The sequence below is a fragment of the Natrix helvetica genome, assembly GCF_964273705.1.
Source record: "Natrix helvetica genome assembly, chromosome: 1".
Classification (NCBI taxonomy): Eukaryota; Metazoa; Chordata; class Lepidosauria; order Squamata; family Natricidae; genus Natrix; species Natrix helvetica.
The window spans coordinates 119,793,995-119,815,748 of NC_138548.1; the positions used below are offsets into that span (position 1 = coordinate 119,793,995).

At 40.3% G+C, this 21,754-nt stretch overlaps 1 protein-coding gene across 3 annotated transcripts in view; it reads left to right on the plus strand.

Moving 5' to 3' along the window:
- SYT7 (synaptotagmin 7) overlaps window positions 1-21,754 on the plus strand; it is a 272,500-nt gene that overhangs the window by 205,412 nt on the left and 45,334 nt on the right. Inside the window, exons 6-7 of one of the 3 annotated variants that reach the window (XM_081934931.1) lie at window positions 1,579-1,947; window positions 15,640-15,762. The exons of the other annotated variants lie outside the window; for them this stretch is intronic. Of the exons in view, the coding sequence (XP_081791057.1) occupies window positions 1,579-1,947; window positions 15,640-15,762 (492 nt within the window). The remainder of the gene's footprint in view (window positions 1-1,578; window positions 1,948-15,639; window positions 15,763-21,754) is intronic. 3 annotated transcript variants of the gene reach the window in all.

Consider the following 21,754-nt stretch of genomic DNA (forward strand, 5'->3'; position numbering starts at 1 on the left):
ACCTATAGCACTGATGGCGAACTTATGGCATGCGTGCCACAAATGGCACACGGTGCTCTCTGTGGGCACATGAGCTGCCACCCCAGCTGAGCGCTACCACACGTGTGTCCGCGCCTCCTGCTGGTCATCTGGTTTCTGGGTCACTGTCGTGCATGTGCAGGGGGCAAGGGGGAGCGCGGGAGGGTTGCGGCAACCCACCACACCCTATTTTTGGTCCCAGGAGGCATCAGGGAGGCTGTTAGGCCCAAAATGGGGCATGGAGGGGGGGGTCGTGCGTGCATGCGGGTGGGGCCCAGGTGTGTGTGTTCACACACTCATTGCATTATGAATGCAATATTGTCCCCTTATGCGAGGACAATAGGATTGGCCATCACTGACCTATAGATACATACTCGTAGTTCTACAGAACCCTTTCCTTGGCTTCTTTTTCCCTAGCTGACCAAAATTAAGCTCAGATGGGAGTGTCAGTCACCAATAGGAAACAAATGGTGAAACTCCTGCTAACGCATCTTGTCTTCCCTTAATTCTAGAAACTCTTTGGCAATGACAGAAGCTTGACGAAACAAGACATGCTAGCAGCAAAGCTAGTTCTTCCCTCAAGCTGTTGCCTCAGTTTCCTTGCTCAAAGAGGAGATAGGACAGCGTTCAGGAACAGCAAAGATTAAACCCAACACTCCTGTAATCCAGAACACCCTTGCCTTAGTTGTAGGGTTGTCACCGTCTATAGATTGGTTCCTGGGGCTTTCCCTGCAACTTCAACAGGCTGTAGAATGTGTGCTTCTCAGGCAGTTCTCAAAAGCATATAAAGTTGTCAGTAAAGAGGATAGACACCATTTTACATGTAATTACCTAAGAATATTATGATGTACTCTGCAGCAAGGGTCTCCAACCTTGGCAACTTTAAGCCTGACGGACTTCAACTCCCAGAATTCCCCAGCCAGCTGACTGCAGAATTCTGGGAGTTGAAGTCCACCAGGCTTAAAGTTGCCAGGGTTGGAGACCCCTGCTCTGGAAGACAGTGCTACACCTACTCAGGAGAAAGATGGGGCTGAAACTTCACTGGGGGGTGGGGGGTGGAGAACGGAGCAAGATTTGTGACAGTTCTGAATATCGTCACCATTTCAAGGAACGGCTTCAGAGAGTGCGAATAGAGAAAGCAATTGTGGAATGTGTCACATGTCACAAGCAACCCAGCATAGGCACCAGGGAATTTGCCTTCAGAAAGCAGTCTAATTAGTTTTGAAATGAGGATTGGCAGTCTGACTCTCCTTACAAGCTTGGGAGAAGGAAAAGGAGAAGTGGCTTGCGAGCACTCTCACACTGAACCCCAAGATTGGAAAGGATCCTGTGATCGTGGAAGGGTTACAAAATGGCCACAAGGCAGGGGAATTACGCTGCCAAAGATTCAGAATTAGAGGCACAGCTCCCAAGGACAGTCTGTTGCTTCCAACCACACTTGGCTGAGAGAATGCTGTGCTGGGGCATCTTCTCTTTAACACTCTGCTTTTCCTTCCTCCAATTTTGCCCCTTTACCTTCTTCTCCTTTTTCTCCTTTTCCTCGCCCTCCACCTCCGTAAGTTTTGAGGATTCCACCATGTCCACAGCCACTACCCTTGAGTATATCCCCACCTCAGCAGGAGACCCGAAATGCCAGCGCCCGCGCACCCTCTTGCGCCAGCAAAGCCTCCAACAGCCACTCAGCCAGCACCAGAACCCCAGCCACAGCCAGCCCACCACCAGCCAGAGCCTGGGTCACCTGCAGTCCCACACCAGCTCCTCCTCGGCCACTGGCAACCCTCGGGGCTGTCGGAGTGGTCAGTCACGGCAAGGGACCTGCGCTGGCTCCAAGCAGAGGACGGCTGGTGGCCGTAGCCGCTCCAACCCTGGGAGCTGGGATCATATGGTGGGGCAGATTCGGAACCGAGGCTTGGATATGAAATCTTTCCTGTAAGTTTCTTTTCTCTTTTCACTTTCTTCCTGTGTGACTTGCATTTGTTTATTGTTCTGTTTTGGTGAATGTCCACTTCATAACTGCGGTGCAGTTAGCTTCAAGCTGATTGCAGACAAGTCAATAATTTGCCTGCCTTATTAGTCTGTCCTTTGTTGAGAAGCAACGTCTTCCTTTAAACTCCTCAGAACTTGTAACATGGTGCGGAAGAGTCAATTCTCTGGATAGAGAAAAGACACTTCCTAATTCCAGAGGTTTTTTTTCTTACTCTTACCTATTGCAACAATTCTAGTCCTTATGCTGTTTCATTTCTTGACCTTTTTAAAATGCTCAGTGAAAATCTTCAGATGTTTTTCACTTAACAGCCACGGGTACAGACTCAGAAAACAAGTCGGTCCTCTCAGAAAACAAGTACAGCGTAAAAGTGTTTAGAATACAGAGAACAAGGTCTCAGAATAAGGGTCAAATTCGACAATCTTCTAATTTATTCTCTGGCCGGGTAATGTAATTTTCTGCATCATTTGAGCAACACGGGGGCGTGTAGCAGAATTGTATAATTCTATCACATCCTCAAGTTTTCAGAAGTTAATTGGGGGCTTCAGGGGCTAGAAGAAAGAAGCCACAGCCACAAGCCTGCCAGTTGCCTGTGGAGTGCAGTTTGCTCACCTCTGCTGATAAAAGACAGACCCATGCCACTGACTCTTCATGGATTTGAACTGCCTCTTCTCCCTAGAATAATTTTGCCTTGAGTGGGAGGGAGAAGAAAACTAAGTGCTAAAGGAAAATTCCTTTTTGTGCACTGACCTTACGGGGGAGCTGGCAAATACCTCTGAAAGGGATGCTTCGCTCCCTCCTTCTCCTTCACAAACAGTCTTGGTTTTCTTAATCATGACATCCTGCCTATCCTTCTTGCAGTGAGCCGTAAAAGATTTGTCAGAGCAGTTTGAAATGTGTATTATTTTTAATCTGTTTTCAATACTTTCCCTGTTGATGAGAGTTTCTAAATTCCAAACCCAGCGAAATAATCTGAAGCTTTGCTTTTCCCTTATTGAGAGACGTGACAAAATCCATTATTTTCTTTGGAATGGGGTACCGTCAACTATCCTTTAGAATAGAATAGAATAGAATAGAATAGAATAGAATAGAATAACAGAGTTGGAAGGGACCTTGGAGGTCTTCTAGTCCAACCCACTACTACGTTTGGTTTGCCTGTACAATATTCTTTCTATTATCTTTTGATCTAAATGGCACATAGCAAAGCGAGGTTGTGGAGTACATAAATACCACAAAGTACATCGACGTGTGTGTACTTGTCTTACGTATTTCCATACATGGAAAATCTGTAAGTTGTATTTTATATTCCAGTAGCTGAACACTACAATCATATTTACATATAGCTGCACATCACTGACAATACAAACACATCTATATAATACATTCTTTCACTGTAGTCAGGAATAGTTGAGATCAAAGATTCACATACACATAGAAATAATTGGTTTAGCCAACAATGGATTGTTTAGTGAACCTTACCTCATAATTATGTTTCAAGGTGCATAAAATTAAAGCAGCATAACAGGTCCAAGATTGTTAAAAATCTTTTGTTAATCAGCTTTATAAACACTGTTACAAGAAATGATGTAAAATTGTGTCTATACTGTTAGGGGAACAGAATCATAATAGAACCATCTTGTAAATGTATTATATAGGAATTGAGTTCATTACTAATAATTGGTGTTGTCTTTAGATATGCATATATTCCCAAATAGAGCTAAAAGACAATGATGAGGTACCCTTGATAGTATAATGTCTATCAAACTTTGTTGCTAATAAACATAATGATTCTGAGAATCATAATAGCAGGATTAAAAGGTAAATTACATTATGAAAAATCAGAGGCAATTAATGTATTTAGTGAGAAGAAGATTAAGAAGAATATTATTTAGAAGAAAAATAGAATAGAGAATTACTCACAGAAATCAAAGAAAGTAATGTGTAAAGACTTTTCATTTTAGAAAACATTTTGGCAAAATATTTGGTAGAATATTTTAATATTTTAACTTTAACATCAGCATTTGAGCAACGTGATATTGGTAGTAATATATGATGTTCTGAAGTTTCCAGGGAACTGCTTGACAAATATTTTTCAGGGCAGGATCTTATCCAAGTTGGTGTTGAATGATATTCCTTCTAGCTCTTTTTAAAATTAATTATTACATATTTAAAATATTCCTTAAGTGTTTTATTAGTGCAACAGAGGTAGCAGCTATTCTTCATAGATGCTTTCTGTAAAAGATAGATTTTTGTTGGAACAGGAGACAACTTGCTTTTCCCCCCAGGCTAGATTTTTCCATTTATTTACCAAAGAAAAAAGTAGCTGGATGGATTGATCTGTCCAGCTTGAATTGGGAATAGACATCTTGGAGAGAGATTGAACTCAGTTGTGCATAAATGAGGCTGCAGTGAACTACTTTTGTCAAAGGTTTCCAATAGTGGGGTCCAATATATAATTGATCTATATAGCAGTGTTTCCAGTCTTCAGCTGAAACATGCACATGTTTCATGATGATTTATCAATACAACAATGTCATGATACCCGTATATACAACATAATCAATTTTAGGCAGGCCACTCAATATGTTTTCTTTGGGCTGGTTTTTTTCAATGCCAACCTTAAACAGTTTTCCATCATTGGAGTTAGAGGGATTTTTTTCCCACTATCCATGCTAATTAAATTGTAGGCAGTGATTTTTATTTATTTTTATTTATTTATCACATTTGAAACCTCCTGTCTCCCTCACTGAGAGACTCCAATGGTGATAGTGATGGCAATGGTGCTTTCAAAATTATATTTTTTAAAAAAGAAAAAAGAAAGAAAGCTCAGAGTGGTTTACAAAGAAATTCTAAAAATAAGCATACAGTAAAAACAGAATATCATAAAATGCAGCATTCAGATAATAAGAATATATTGAATTCCAGAAGAGTGAAAGAGAACAAAAGACAAGGAAGAAGTGTCCAAAATTGACCTTAAAGAGGACAAGGAAAGTAAAATGTGTTTGCCTGCTACTGAAAGAGCATGATAGATAATGCTAGACGGGGCCTTTAAGAACTGTGGAACAAATTCATTTATTCATTTTTGTTTCTCTTGTCTTACAGATAGAGATAGTGATATATAGAGAGAGGCATAGAGATATAATTTTATAGAGCCAGTGTTTTTTACTTCCTAACCAATCAGCTCAACATCTAAAAACCATCGGAGAAAAGCCTACAATCATTTAAGGCAGCAATTTTGAGAATTCCAGCTGAATAGCCTGAGCAACTCTTCCCCTCCAATTAATGAGGAAGTGCCAAAAAAAGAAAGCATGGTTCCCTCCCCATTCTTGCTTCCTTCCATGATTGTCTTGGGGAACTTTATTTAAAAGGCTCAACTACAGTGCATACATTAATGGCCAAATGGCCCTCTGTTCTATTTTGAGACTCCTGAGAAATGGTGGAATGGCCCTACAAAAGCTTTGCTGCATTGTGAGAGGTAAAGCCTGAGAGATGGACAATAGGAACCTGTCTATCTTGCCCAAGCATCTCAAATCTCCTAAGACAGTGGTCGGCAAGCCGCGGCTCGCGAGCCACATGTGGCTCTTTACTCACTTTAATGTGGCTCTTCTGTGTGCCGGGCTCCCCTCCCTCCTCTCGGGCACTTCAAAACAAGCGCCCCTTTCCCTTTTTTCTTTTCGACCCACAATGGTTAGGGAGGATCCTGAAGTCAGGCGGGGACGAGAAGCGAGGAGGCAGAAAAAGAAACGGAGGCTAAGGAGCTTCCCCCCTGCCCCCTCCCAGCAAAAATCTAACCGGGGAGCCGGGCGGGCAGTAGCAAATTAGCCGATCACGCCGCGTTAGATTTTTGCTGGGAGGGGGCGGGGGGGAAGCTCCTTGGCCTCCGTCTCTTTTTCTCCCTCCTCGCTTCTTGGGGCTCCACCAATGGGGGAGCAAGGCCCGCCCAGCGCCAGGCTTTGGGCTAACACAGAGGTCTGCAAAGTTGGCTGTTTTAAGACTGGTGGACTTCAATTCTCAGAATTCTGGGAGTTGAAGTCCACCAGTCTTAAGAGCCAATTTTGCAGATCCCTGGGCTAATATGATTGGTGCCCTTGGTGGACTTCAATTCTCAGAATTCTGGGAGGTGAAGTCCACAAGTCTTCAAGCTGTCAGGTTTGAAGACCCTGGGTTTTTTTTCTAAAGGGTTAGGGATGCAAGGGTCTTGCAACTTGACAGCTTTAAGACTTGCATGCTTCAATGCCAGAGTTTCTGAGCCAACATGACTGGAGGAGGAATTCTGGGAGTTGAAGTCCACAAGTCTTCAAGCTGTCAGGTTTGAAGACCCCTTGGGGTTTTTTTCCTAAAGGGTTAGGGATGCAAGGATCTTGTAACTTGACAGCTTTAAGACTTGCGTGCTTCAAATGCCAGAGTTTATTGAAACTAAAAACAGTGTACCATCCTATGTATTTTCGGTTTTAAAAATGTGGCTCTCAAAATAAATTTCAATCGTGGTTTTGGCGAGATTTGGCTCAGTTGAAAAAAAAGGTTGCCCACCACTGTCCTAAGAGAAGTGACAAGGCCAAAGCGCTATGTAGAAAGCGCCTCTAGCTTTTCTCTTCATTCACATGGTTTATAGATGAATTTCATTTGAGCTCGGAGGGATTGTGGTCCTCTCTGCACAACATCATTTGCTTATTGATTGGGGAAAAAAGCTTCCACTAAATAAGAACAAGCTACTTAGTCCAATTGATGTTCCTTCTCAAAAAGCTACAGCTTTTTAATACTCTCACTCTCCTAATCCAAACAGCAGAAAAGCCAATACCTTTAGGTTTATATTTAAAAAGAAATCTGGGTTTCCTTGTATCCAGTGTTGATGCATTTATCTTTTCCACGCCTGAAGGAAGCTGAAATAATAAGGCCTTGCTGTCTGACGTCAGCAGGCAAAATATTCATTGTGACAAATATCACATCTGCACCTTTTAAAAAGAGTTCTAGATGTTACAAATTTAGAATGAAGATTAAAAAAAACTCATTTGAGTCAATGACACTGGGGGGAGGGGGGTGTTGGCAACAGTAAGAAAATGCTTTGCTACTTTTACTGTCAATGATATTTTTCAACCATCCAGTCTAGCCAACGACTCTGGGATTCCCTAAAATCTCCCAGCCAAGAACTAACCAGACCTAAATGCTGCTTTCTGGTGAACCCTGTACAGAATAGACCAACAATCAAAGTTTTAAATCCAAACTACCTCTGCATCAGTGGTGGGTTCCTACCAATTTGGACCGGTTCGGACTGGTTAGGCCGAACTGGTAGTACTTTGGCGGCCTGGGTCGCTGGTCCCAGGTCTGCCACGCCCCAAACCGGCGCCACCATCTTGTTTTTTGCTTCTGCGCGTGCGCAGAGCAATTTTAGTTGTACTGTGCATGCGCGCACATCAAGCACATGCATGAGGCGCGCCTGAGTGGACCAGCAATAGTCTCTGCCGGAACCCACCACTGCTCTGCGTCCAACCCTAAAAATAGTACACCAGTTATAAAATCTGTAGTATAAACAGCAAACAACTTTTCAATATAAATGGACAAGAGAAAAGCTAATTAGTCCATTATTTCACAAGGATGTCACAAATGAATCTCAAGCGGTACCATAGACCCACCCCTTCCCTTGCTTTGGTTCCCCCCCCCCCTTTAAAAAAACTGGCCCTAAACCAGTGTCCAAACTTGGGAACTTTAAGACTTGTGGACTTCAACTCCCAGAATTCCCCAGCCAGCCATGAGTTGAAGTCCACAAGTCTTAAAGTTCCCAAGTTTGGACACTCCTGCCCTAAACATTAGCCAGTCTCTTGTTTTTCTCTTTAAAAAGTTGGTTAGTTATAATAGCAAGTTATTTCACTAAAATTAGCAGGGAAATTGAGAGCACCCAGGAACAGAATAATTTTTATAACAATTTAATGAAAGTTATCTAGAAAACTGATACTTGAACACCAGTAAAAGAATATCTCAGTTAACGCTAATGACAAACACTTTATCTTGTAATCAGATAGGGAAGTGGGCAAGTACACTTGCGATCTTCCTCTGATCAGTACCTATCAAACATATAATGCAGCCTAGGACATTAGACCATTTAGCTATTGGCCATTCTTGATCTGAATATACATATTGTACATTGTAATGTATGATGGTATTAATAAATAGTTCCAGCTAGATGGGCAAATTGAATCTCTTTGGAGAATCTCCTTCCTTGCCATTGTCAGTCTCTGTGCTAATTTTTATGTAGATGTGGGACATTTGGGGAAAGATTAACAAGAGTCATAAAATGTCATAGTTTTCCCTCTTCATTGTTACATGTTTCTCCTTAAGTTGAGTGAGGCTCATTTTCTAAATTTAGAATTTTACACTAAATCTAGCCAACTGGATTACTTTGAATTGCAAAAAAAAAATGATGTGCTCATAGAATGAGATCAACAAACGAATTGCTATTCTGAACATGCCACACCTCACCTGAAGGATGTCCATCTGATAGGTGGAAATCACTACATGGTGGCTGGCAAAGAGCAGGTTTAAGTTATTGGTAGCAGATATTTCCCTGGTCTTCACAGCTCTTGCTATTGTGAGTGAATAATTGCTAGGCTTTATTCTAAACCAAAGAAACAGTGAGCAGTTTGCTAAAGCAATGCTTTTTTAGTGGAATACAGATCCTGGTGAGATTTGCCTTTATATTTCCATTTGCATTCTTTCCCTTCTGAATTTACAAGATATGCCCATACCCCAGATGGTGTTACCTCCAAGACCCTTCTTTCCTAATCAACCCAGCCAAATATGAAAAGATAAGAAGTGCAGACTAACGGCCTTTGAGAAGCCACATATCACTCATTCCAATTGAGAAGACCAAATCCCATAGAGTAAATATATAAGGGAATATGTAGGGCAGGGTTGTCAAACGCAAGGCCTGAGGGCCGGATCTGGTCCACGATGTGGTCGGATCCGGCTCACGGGGTCGTCCTGGGAAATGTAAGGAGCCAGCCACATGGCTTCAGCCTGGTCCACCCAATGCAAAGAGGAAACATCGGGCCAGCATGGCTTCAGCCCAGTCTAACCAATGCGAAGAGGAAACATGCCAGCAATTTGGGTAGTGGCGTCAACTGACCATGCCCACACAGTTGGCCACACCCACACAGTTGGCCACGCCAACTGTGTGGATGTGCCTCACATGGCCGGCCTCCTGAGGTCAACCACAGCCCTGAAGCAGCCCTCAATGAAATTGAGTTTGACACCCCTGATGTAGGGAGAAGGATTCAAGTCCTGCAGAAAGTTTTCAAACTCCAGAACTGTAATCCTTCATTGTCTTCCAGGAGTCCATATCACATGGTATTTCTGAATGTATGATTCATTTGAAACAAAATGCAGTCTGTTCCCTGTAGTAGTAAATGTAGCAATTAGTAACTGAGAAAAACAGGCACTGAGAACTAAATGACAGGCTTTACATTCACATACAATGAATAGTGAACTTGCTATCTCTCTGCTGCCAAACCTTTTCAGCTTTCGCAAATGGATGCAGGATGAAGCAGTAAATGCTTAAAAATCAGTTTTCCTTTCATTCTGGTAGCCTGTTAGGCAGCTAACAATAGTTAGCGGCTAACATCTTTTATTTAATAAGTTTCTTAGGATAATTTAAAAAAACAGCCGTTAAGACAGTTTAGAGCATGGGTGTCGAACTCAATTTCATTGGCAACCACATCAGGGTTGTGTTTGACTTTGGGGAGGCTGGGGGGAGGGGGCTGGCCTGGATGGGTGTGGCCAGCTTGATATCACTTGTGTCGGGGGTACCTGTGGTGGCCCGAGTGCTCTGCCAGCGAAAACGGGCTCCCGAACTCCATTTTTGGCTGTAACAGCCTCCTGCAACCATCTACAAGCAAAAATGGGGCTTGGAGGGGCTGCATGTGGCCTCCCGAGCTTCATTTTCGCTGGCAGAAGATCTACGGCCGGTCTTTCATTGTTTTCAGGTGGGTCCCACAGGCCAGATCTAAGCAATCTGTCACCCAGATCTGGCCCCCCAGACCTTGAGTTTGACACCCCTCATTTAAAACACAAGGCAGGATAAACAAAAACAAATCCATGGAATAAAGCCATTTAGTAGAAAAACCTTCAAGGTCAATCAACGAAAGCTGACTCACTTCCCAGTGTATTTTTTTAAAATTTAACATATGATCCAAACTTACTAGGAAGGTTTATTAAAGAATGCATCACATAATAAGGTTCCACTAAAAATATCATTTTTTCCAATTACTGCACAGTTCAATGCTGAAAACTGAACGTACCTAGAAGATCCAACATTGCACATCTTAAAGATAAGTCTAAATTCCTAGACTCTTTTGCTTGTGACTATATATTGGGGTCATAACCATGATGGTCAATACTGCATTACTATCCATAATATCTGTACAGAATTAGTTCAAATCAGCCATAGTATTAGAAATATATAATAAGACATTAATTTTCAAACATTGACGATACTATTTCCATCTGGAACAGAACATCTTCTGGCTTTTGAGTTAGTAGGAACAGTAGAATAAACCTTGCCAAGGGAAGTAAGACTTGTTCCACGTGTTAGCAGATACTGTATAAGGTAAAATGGCTTTCCAACCTAGACAGTAAGCTGTAAGTAACAAACCTTTCGTTTTAGTGATCGCAGAATGAGATGACTTCATAGAACGAATAAATCAAACCTAATGTTCTTATTACAGAAATCTGTAAAAGCAGACTTTGTATGTAGCAGACGCCATCTGAAAATTTGAATTGGGCTGATTGTGATTAATCCCTACACTCTCTCCACCTGTTGCTCAACCAATGCAGAATTTTAGATGCCCTTGGTCACAAATTCATCAGGCACAATTAAAAGTTCATTCATGAATACCAAAGAATCCTCTATTCTAACAGATCTTGGGTGGAAAAACTGGTATCTTTTCCATTCCATGTGCTGAACTGTATAAACAGAAAACTAAGAATAGATCTGAGTATGTCATGCCAGTAGTGTTTGTACAATAAAACAACAATTCATAAAACTATTGTTTTCAGAGAGGATGATCTTTGGGGCAATGTCTACATAACTAGACTTTCTCTTTCTCCCAACTTCTCAACCCATCAATTCTACCGAGCAAATATTGTGGTTGTGAAAATAAGTGTGTTTCCTATGTCTCAATTTTTATCCCATTAATCTAATGCCTTCTCAGTGTGATGGACCCTAATAAACACGATTGCTGAAAATTATGAGCATTGAGGTCTAAGATATCTAAGAAAGTCTGCTTAGGAATGGCTGATCTATTCTCTATAAATATTTTGTATCATTATTATGAAAATGGCTGTAATTGGAATAAGTGAAATGAAACTAAAGGTTAGATCATAACTTCAAGGAAAAGATGTATTTAAGCTAAATTGGTCCTTGGGTTCCTAAGGGAAGTTGATGTTAGGAATGAAATAAATCAAGACATAACTAAGATCCAGGGTACACATTATGGTCAGTTCATACTGCCAAAACTGTTTCCATGTGATAACTACCATCTGTGCAACTTCGGTCTTTGTTTTTTGGCCAGTATGGGAACAGAATGCTGGATTGGGTAGGTTTTGGTCCAACCCAATCCAACACTCCTCTAAAATTTATTCAAAGTGATAAAAACCAAAATGATTGCAAAGAGCTTCAGAAGAGTCTCTGACAACTGGGTGTATGGTCAGCCAAATGGCAAATGCAATTCCATTTAACTTCATTGAGGTGAATCCCCATAGATTCATCTATATACTGACAGAATCTGAGTACTCTGTCATCCGAAAAAAGAAGTTGAGGTCATTAATAGTGGAAAGCCCAATGAAAATGTTAATTCAGTGTAAGGTGTCTATGAAAAATATAGATTCCATGTTAGAAATCATTAGAGAAGGGCTTGGAAATAAAAGTGACAATATTGCAAATGCTTTTGTACAACTCTATGGTGTGCCCACATTTGGAATACTGTATACATTTCTGATTACCCCATCTGTTAAAAAGACATAACAAAGCAGAGACTTAATGCTCCTTTTTGAACCCTCACACATACTCTCAAGACAATAAGAAATACTTCTCATTTTGAAGGATTCAGGAGCCAAAATGGCTAAACCTATGGCATGGCATTCATCTTCTTTAAAATCATCAAGCTTTTTTATAACTCTTTATTTCAAAGAGCATTCCTATCCTTATTTGTTACAGTCCCCGCTGTTAACCTAACAGTTCTGTTTGGAAGCAAGACAAGCTCCTCAAATTAAGGTCCTGGTTTTTCAAACTCGGGGGATGCAGAAGATATGCAGAGTCATATACATTTGTGAATTAAAATAATCATTAATTAAAACAATGTGACTGGGCTTGTGAGATGACAGATTTTTAACTACAGTTGTGGAACAGTGAGGCACAGAGAAACTAAGAGTCTGGAAGTCGGTGATTGTCTTTGGCTATTATTGAAAGTGAAAACAACCACTTTAGCCTTTGTATCACTTTGGATTCTGAAGTACATCGAAGGCCCCTGAAGATAGAGCAAGCTGTCGATTACATTTTTATGTGTGAATAACTCATTATAAGTAGTCTGATGGACAAGTGTAGAATTAAGGTACTTTTCCTATCTCCTGAACTACATGCTCCTTGCTTCCTTCTATGCGGATGTAAGATACAGAAACATTTTATAGAACAGCCTGAGAAAGTCTCAAAACCGTGGGGAAGGTTGAGGTGAGTTAGGACAGCATAAAATACATATAGAAATATTTCCTTCTCTGATAGACAACTAACATTGGCAGAGATGTTCTTCTAGATATTATGAACTATCTCAGTCATCCAGCTGCAGACTCTTCTTATTTCATTAATTTTTAAAATGGCTGCCAGACTGAAATCTTCTGAATTTCTATCTCGTCAAACATATGGTAAATCAGTCTAAGAATCAAAAGAAAAATGTGCCCCCAATCTTGCTTTAGCATTTCAGAAAATGGGTTGCTTTACCTCCAGCTATTTTGGGAATTGCCTGCTTCATCTCTGATCCAAACAAAGCTCCCTTCAGAATTTCTAGGCTTCGTATGTCTTCCTACTAAATGACAGGAGAGAAATAAGCCACTTTTTAAAGTTTTTACTGAAATTTTAAATAGATTGATACTATTTGAAGAGTTTCCTCTTTTTTTCCCCAAAACATGGGTTACACAATCATTTTTGAGAAATGTACAATTTGCAAATGTGGCTTCTCATTCTGAGGAGATGATGCTTGCCAAACTTTGGGAAAGTAAAAATGACACTCCCTAGCCTACCTATAAAGAGAGTTCAAGGTTTATTATGGCAATGTTCAATATTGTTACATATTAGAAAGTTTTTCTTGGATCAAACCCACAAAAACATTTTTCCTACTCCAGCAAGCTCAGAATTTGGGACACATCCAAAAGATGGATATAAACCTCCATCGTTTCCCCCTCTTTGAGGTAAGCTGGAGTCATAAGCAGAAGCACCCTTCTTATGACATGGGATTCCACTGCAAAATTTTAATGTAAGCCCCAAATATCCATTCTCAGCAATACAGCTATATGAAACTGGATTGGAGAGAATTTGTAGCTAATTTTGGTAGCATTTTCCTGAGGATGTTGTGGTCTGGTTCATAATCTCGGCGTGGGCAAAATATTATTGATGTTACAAAATATTGGCTCACTCTTACTGTCCTCATTGTCCATCATATTTTCTATTAAATAAAACACCTAACTGGAGCCTTATTACTGAAAACTAAATTTCCCAAGTAGGCCTGTGTGTCTGATCCAGAATAAGGGGGGGATGTAAAAGAAATGATGAATAAAATATCAAAAAATAGCCAATTTATAGCATAATGTGTCACTTAAACAAGTACTTTACCATCACTTCTAATTTTATTGCCACAGATTACTTCTCTCATTGTTGAAGTTTCTATGGAAGTCCTTTATTATTTACAGAACAAACAGATCAATATGACACTCACAGTCTTAGACTTTGCTCTGGGTTTTATTTTAAGCTGGCCACAAAATTTGAGCCAAACCAGAGCAAGATCCTGCTGATTAAAGATTCTGCTTCTTTGTTGATTCATATCCAAAACTGTATCATTATCTGTTTATTAAACATCTGTGAAACTCAGATAAAGAGGGAAGAACAGAGGATGATGGCCAGTTGTAATGTATTTGACTATTCCATGACATTTAGCTGTCATAATTGTTCCCTTTTCTAGTTCCATGTCTTTTCACAGGACGTTTATTTGGTCTCTGGTACATTGCAGCTCAGACAGCTTCAGATTTTATCACATAATTCCTACTCAGAGCCTCTTTTAGTTCCGAAATTGTTTGATCCATTCTGAATTCAGCTACTATATTTGGAAGGTCTCACAAGGAGTGACAAACAGGATAGCCTGGATGACAGCGAACAGATACCTCATATTTGATATATGAACAACACCAAAACTGCAGTCACAGCATTGTTTTTCTATGCACCACTGTCTTTTGCACCTTGGGGTAATAACAGAACTGCTGGCCAACAAAAGGCCAAAACATTCTTGTTCAGAACAAAAATGCCTAGAGTTCTCTAAAACTTAGAAATCAGCTTTAAAATCACATTGGACACAAATATCAAAGTCGAAAACCTCTGTTTTCTGGTTGGGATTTCAGATGTCCATAACATCCTTTACTGTGATTTTTGATTTGACCATGATAAGATTAAATATGTGCAATGATTTGAGTAATATTCTCCACTGCAAAAGATGGAAAAATATCAAATTCTAGCCCCAAGCAATAAACAGTTTTAATTGTAGCAATAATTGACAATGCATTTCATTGCTATTGACCCCAGAGTAGTTCCAATAATTACACTCCAATGATTTTCACCTAATCTCCTGCTATTATTTATTTATCTGTAAAATTTCTCTAGCCGCCCATTTCACGAGAAGTGAATCTGGCTGGCACACAATAATTATTGTTGATAATGCCAAAATATCTAGTGCTTCTTAATAACTGTGCAGCAAGCTACAATTTTGTAAAATATACTGCAACATGTGCAGTTATTTGCGCAACACGATTGTTTCAAACTCCCATCAGCAATCAGTGGTATCCAAATCCATTTTCATCTGTGGTACCTTACTGAAAGGCTTGGACCAATAATTCTCTGAATCCAAATTTCTTCACCAGATTATTGGGGAGAAAAAAACATGAGGAAGAAAACATAAATATTATTTGAGCGCAGAATATAAATCTATTAAGTAAAAATAATAATTGTACCAATGATTCTGGAAATAGATCAAGTTTCTTATCTCTGCCAAAGAATGGCCAATGTAGCAAGATGCTTTTCTCTTGAAAATTGGCTTTCTAGACTCTGTCTTATGCAACTCCCTTGTAATAAATTCTTTTGTATTTCTGACCTCTGTTAATTCTTGCTCTGAATCTTGTCAAAGAGGATTGAGAATTTAATGTGTATTGTGGGAACAGTAGTTACATATTATAGTCTCCTTTTCATTGCAGTTTTATAATAATTGTGTTCCTTCTAGTTTCTTTTCTTATGCTTTGTTCTTCTTTCTCTTTCCTGTCTGCCTCTTTTACCTGCATCCTGCTCACTGAATCTGGGGCCTCTTCACTCCCCTGGATGGATCACCTCTGGACAGGGAAGGCCGCATGGTGGTGCTATCACTTGTTTTGGGGCTCTCAGAACAGGACGACTTTGCCAATATACCTGATCTACAAACTACTGGGAACCAGCAGAACCAGAATTCTCAGGGGGACAAGAGGTATGAGTAGGAGACAGAGGCTTTGAGCCGCAAGAACCAGCAAGAGGAAAGAGAGCTTTCCATCCTAGCCCAACAAAAGTATGGAAGGCTAGTTCTGGAAATAGAAATTCTCGACTGAGCCACTCTAAAACCATCCTGCTGGCATCCTTGTTCCCCTGCTGGTTGCTGAGTTTCTCTTGAAAAATCACTGGAATCCTGTGGCTATTTTTCTCCACCAACTGCATACTGCGTACTTAACTCACATAAATCCTAATACATTTCTCCAATTTCATATAGCCCTTTCATTTATATCCCTGAAAATGTATGAACACAGAGTATATGTTCTACTACAAGCATTTCTCTATCTCTTTCTCACTAACACACAGGCACACACACACACACACACACACACACTTACACACACCTGAAGAAGAAAAGAAAATCTCAGATCCTGGGTTTAAGACTAGTCTTGAGACAAATCCATTTAATGTGATGATTGCATGTAAATTCAGAAGTAAAGTGGAATTCTGTGTAGACTACATTTCTACTGAGTGTTCCAGGAATTGCTTCCAAATATATTTATAAGAATAAATGGGACAGTATTTTTTGTCTATTACTTACCAAGATTTAACCAAAAAGGACACAGGTTGATTTTACTTCATAAAATTAGTTCAGGGTCAGCAGGTTTGTTGTAAAAATAGAGAGGACATTATATTCAAATGTTATAAATGTCTAAAAAAGAACAATAGGTTTGAAGAATAAAGAGATAAGCTGATATTTATTACCTGTCAACAGCCATGACCTTTTGTCATCAGAATGAAATTTCTTGAAAAATGAACCGAGATTTTAAGGGGACAGGAAGTTTTCCTGAGCCATAATGCAGAGAATTCTTCTCAGTAACCTGTCCAACTAAAATATACTTTTTACAGATGTGGCAAAGTAAATGTTTTTTTTATGATAGTCTTGTTGGAGTAAACTATAGAGGAACTTAGGCCATCTTCATAATGAATTATCATCATAATGAAGCCCATTAGATAGATAAATTCTACCCCCAAATTGAGGTGCAACATTGTTATAATTAGAATGGCCTTTATTTGGCTCTTGGATGACCTAAACTAACCTACCTAGTAGTAAACGTATTGCTACTCCATGATAAGCTATAAATAGTCTCTCATTCCTTGTTTTTCCTCTTCCCTACCTTCCGCTCAGTCGGTTAAAGAGATTCACTAAGATATAGTTATTTATAACACATAGAAGGAACTAAACAATAGGGAGTCCAAGAAGAACTGCCTAGCTAGCTACAGGCAGAGGCAGAGCCCTCAGTAGTTCTCACATGGGTGTGAAATGGTGTGAAGGAGCAGATTTCACAAAATCAGTGAATTAATTCATTGGCATCATTTCTCACCTACCAGCTATTTTTAACTGTGTTGAGGCACTGTTTCACTAAACATTTTCCCACTTCCTATTTGATGGTCCCGGTGCATGCTTCACGTGGCTTTTTTCAATGTATAATTTAAGTAATAGTAGGTAAATAATCTCTCAAATCATTGCAGTGCTCTAGGAGAGGAAATAACACATTGGCTCATGTTCATTCCATAATGCATCTCTACTTAACTTAAGTGAAAGTATCCTTTGTTGTGCAGTTAATCAGCAACAGCCAATGAAGGATGTCTTTCTAGAACTGGTTATGAAGACCAGTTCCAGTTTCATAACATCTGTTATAAAAAATTGTGTGAGACATTCTAAGTTTAGAAGTCTTAATAATATACTTAATTGTGGAACCTTGGGCCGGCATTCATTCACAAGTCACATTTGTGTGCTTTTTGTATGCAAAAAGAAAGCCACTGCAGTGAGTCCTAATCAGATCAGATCAGTGAGGAGAAGACACCCTTCTCCCCAACCTTTCTCTTATTGTTTGATGAAAAGTCTTCCTTTCTGCAAGCTGAAGGGAAGCTAACAGCTTACCTCTTAGACAAATAGCAACTTCAGAAGGCCAGTTTTCCTTTAAGAAAAGAAGGCTCTTCTATTTACCGCATAATCTCTGTACCTCTTGCAGGTATCTCAGTAAATCCATATTTCAATATTTATTCCTTTTTTAAAACTCAAAATTGTATTTATGAAATAACTTACGATAGCTTCAGCATGCACCCATTTATTTAATGTTATTACTGTTATTTAAGCAAACATTCAACAACAGTAAAAAAAATCAGTATAAGACCACATAATAAAGCAAAATGTTAAAAAAAACACAATTCAAATTAACAGCATAGATCTAGACCCATTTAATAATTTCTGTATCATTGTGCAATTTGAAAACTGGGTTACAGATGGCTAATAAGTAAATTCATCTATCTTGCCATAATTATGGGTTAAATGTTTAGATGTATTCCACTAATAGAGTTGCTTCACTGTATTCCTATGTACACACTTTGTATTTCGGGTGAATTCATCTTTAGCAGGAACAGGAATACCTAATGTCAGGCAGGTACAGTAGAGTTTTTATAAAAGGGCTCTAGATATGCCTTGGTAGGATCTTGCATGATCTATATTTTAAAAAAAGTAAAGCTAGTGTTTTCAGTTTCATCTGAAAAATATTCATATTGTCAGATTAAATGCAAATGTTACCAGAGCAAACATTTCCTTGTGGAAATTTTGGGATAGGTCAGGACAAGAAGGTATGTGTCTTCTAAACAAAAGATGCAGAAATCTTGTAACTTTGGTGTAAGAGAAGCCAGACCCTGACATATCTTAGGGGCTGCAGATATTTGAAGTAAATCCCATACAATGAGAAGCAAATTTCATACAGTCAGATATCTGAATCAAAAAGCATTTGGTTACTCCTTTCCTTTGACCTTGGTGTCCTATAAGATCTTTTCATAACTAGTATATGCAGTAAACCTGCTGGCCAAATGTTACTCGGCCCAAATCGTCCTGAGAATACCCTCAGCAATGACCAAAATTAGGCCATTCTAATTATGTCAGTCCTTTACCAATGTCCCCCTTCCCTCTAGATCAGGGGTGTCAAACTCAATTTCATTTAGGGCCGCCTCAGGGGCGGGTTTGAGGGTGGGTGTGGCCAGCATGATGGCATCCTGCAGCCCTCTGCCAGTAAAAATGGAGCGACGCCCCCCCCCCCCCCCAGCTCCATTTTCTCTGGCAGAGGGCTGCAGGAGGCTGTCATGACTGAAAACAGAGCCTGGGACAGCCACACTCAGTCCTCCCAAGCTTCATTTTCACTGGCAGAGGCACCGCAGGCTGGGCCTTCGCTATTTCCATGATGGCCCAATGGGCCAGACCTAAGTACCTGAGATCCAGCCTGCAGGCCTTGAATTTGACACCCCTGCTCTAGATACTGATGTGTAGAAGAGACTAATGTAATTGGCCTAGCAAATTGCAGCCTTCTGCAATGGAGCCCTTGTGGACTGGACAAATACTACCAGCCATGATAATATTGGAATGGGATGCCAGTTTCAAGCCCTCAGTCCTCTTTCCTGCCTGTTTCATGGAAACATGTCTCTACTTGTTCCCTTTCCAGCTGTGTTCAGTTTGTTATTTGCTTCCTTACACACACCATGCTGTTTTCACTCCTCTGTGCTCCTTTTCCTGCATCTCCCTTCACTTTTTGCCTTGCATCCCTTCCTCTTCTCTGCCTGCTTGGCCTTGGAATGCTGATCTTGCCCAGTGATTGCAACAAGCCTTGTGATGCAGTCCTGGGGTGGGGGTGGGGGGTTGCCTGCTGGGAGGGTTCTGGTTGCACTCCAGCCACATCTGACTTCGGCCTCTCTCCACTGATCTTGTTTGCAGTGAGCCTATGAATTTCTCATGCCCTATCTCTCTCTCTCTCTCTCTCTCCCCCCCGCCCCCAACCCTCTCTCTATAATATCTCCTTCTGCACTTTCTCTTTTTCTTTCTCGTCTTTCTACTGTTACTCTCTGATCTTTCCTCCATTGTCAGCTTTGGCAACTCCAATCTAGTGCCTTGTCCTGTGAGTGTGCTGTTTCTCCCTTACTAATGTTTCTGAGTATGTATGTGTGTGTGTATTTCTCTGTCTTACCCACTTCTTTCACTCTATTTCTGTTCTATCAGGAGGCACCATGCAGATCCTGTAATAGAAGACCTTCTTCCTTTTTAGCCATTTTGTGTCTCTTTGCTTTTCTTGTGACTCTGCAGCATTCATGAACTCCCAGACAGCTTTGCAGCTGATTCAGTAGAGTGTGGTTGCAAAAATAACTTCGGATTTGTCATAACTTCTGATAACTGATCTCACGCATATGCTTACACTTTCTCTAATATTACACACACCCGTACACACACTTATTTTAAACCTTTTTTTCTTCTTCAGCTATTTCAGTCTCTTTTATCTGTATGTGCATGTGTTAGTCTCTATTCCAGGTATACATCGGCAGCATGTCTAGTCCTTTGCATGTGTCCAGTCTTGTCTCGGAGTATGACCTTTCTATCTGAAATTTCCTACGGCTTGGTCTGTCCTTCTGCATATGTCTAACAAGCTTGAACCTGCCCCTGAATGTTATTTGTTTATTGCTCTTTTTCTTGATAGCAGCATTTTTGATTGTGTGAGAGATACGTCTGCATGTTTGGATACCTACAGATGTGCATGTGATAAGCCATTGCAACAGTTCATTGGTGCATCTGACACTTTGTGTTACATCGAAAGAGATTCATATCTCATGACAGTCTTGGAAGTTTTCTCCCTTAGCATCTGTCTGATATTATTTGTCTGTCACCGAACGTTTTGTCTGTATATGTTTCTTCGGTTCTTTTTATGTCTCTTATTGGCAACTTCAGTGAGTCTCTTCTGCTGACAAGATTTAAGCCTGGTGTTGTGGTTGAAAACAGTCGGCTTTAGGCTTACTGCTCTACAAGCCCTTCTCCGCTTTGGGAGACTTGCTCTTTTTTCGAGCTCCTTGCATAACACGCAGGAAGGGCCCCCAGCATGTATTCTTATGACTAGGACTGCAGCTCAGGAATAGAGCTGCATGCATGGCTTCTATATTGGAAGACCCCAGTAGGAAGTGGTGGGAAAGGCTCTGCGGGACACCACCGAAAGTTGCATCATGTCAGAGCAAATGCAATTGGCTTAGATGGAAAAAATAACCCCATCATCCTCAAGGCATTCATATGTTCTGATGATTTTTTAAGAATTTTGCCCTGAATGGACAAGCAAAACCTACCACCCCGGGCCATTCTTGGGCACATTCAGCCCTGTGGGTAGTTATTTCTTGATTCTGCTAGCTATATTTATTGTCACATGCTGGAGTAATAAAGGCCATTGCTTTTCAAAACTCTCCTTTTGATGTTTTTAATTATCAACTGTGACTTCAGAAATTGAAAGTGGCATTCCTATTTTCCTCCCAGCAGCAGTCACTAGGCTTTACGATGGGTAACCTTTAATGCCTTGCTTAACATTCAGTGCCCAGCGCTTCCCATGCCGCTATAGGAATAGACTTGCTCTACTTCTGGCAACCTAGACAGAGGTATTTCTTTAACATTTTGCTCCTTCCAATCGTGGGGGCTAGTGAAGAGAAATGCTACCATTCTGTGATGCACTTTCCCTGTCTCTGAGGAAACATATAGAGCATCACAAATGATACACAGTAATAACTGTGGATTATGGGAGTGCTATAAATATTTTAAATATATAAAACTCTTCCATAAAATCCACACAAGGGGCCTTGAAAGAGCAGGTTTCTCGAAAGGTTTCTGGCCAACTAACACATACGGCAGGTCCCTCCAAATGAAAATGTAACACTTCAAACAAAGGACATCTACCTTAGATTTGTTCAGTGTTCAATATTTTCCTTACACTCAGAAAAATTGGAGTGGAAGAGGGCAAGTTTTCTAGCTTTCTAGCTTTAGACGTAAAATGTATTTAAACTCGAGATGAATATTATTTATTTAACCAGGCACTAAATACTGCATTTGTTCTTCAACTTATCCAAAAAAAGGTGTTGCATAAGTTCTCTTCCATGTCTTTGTATGTCACATGTGGATC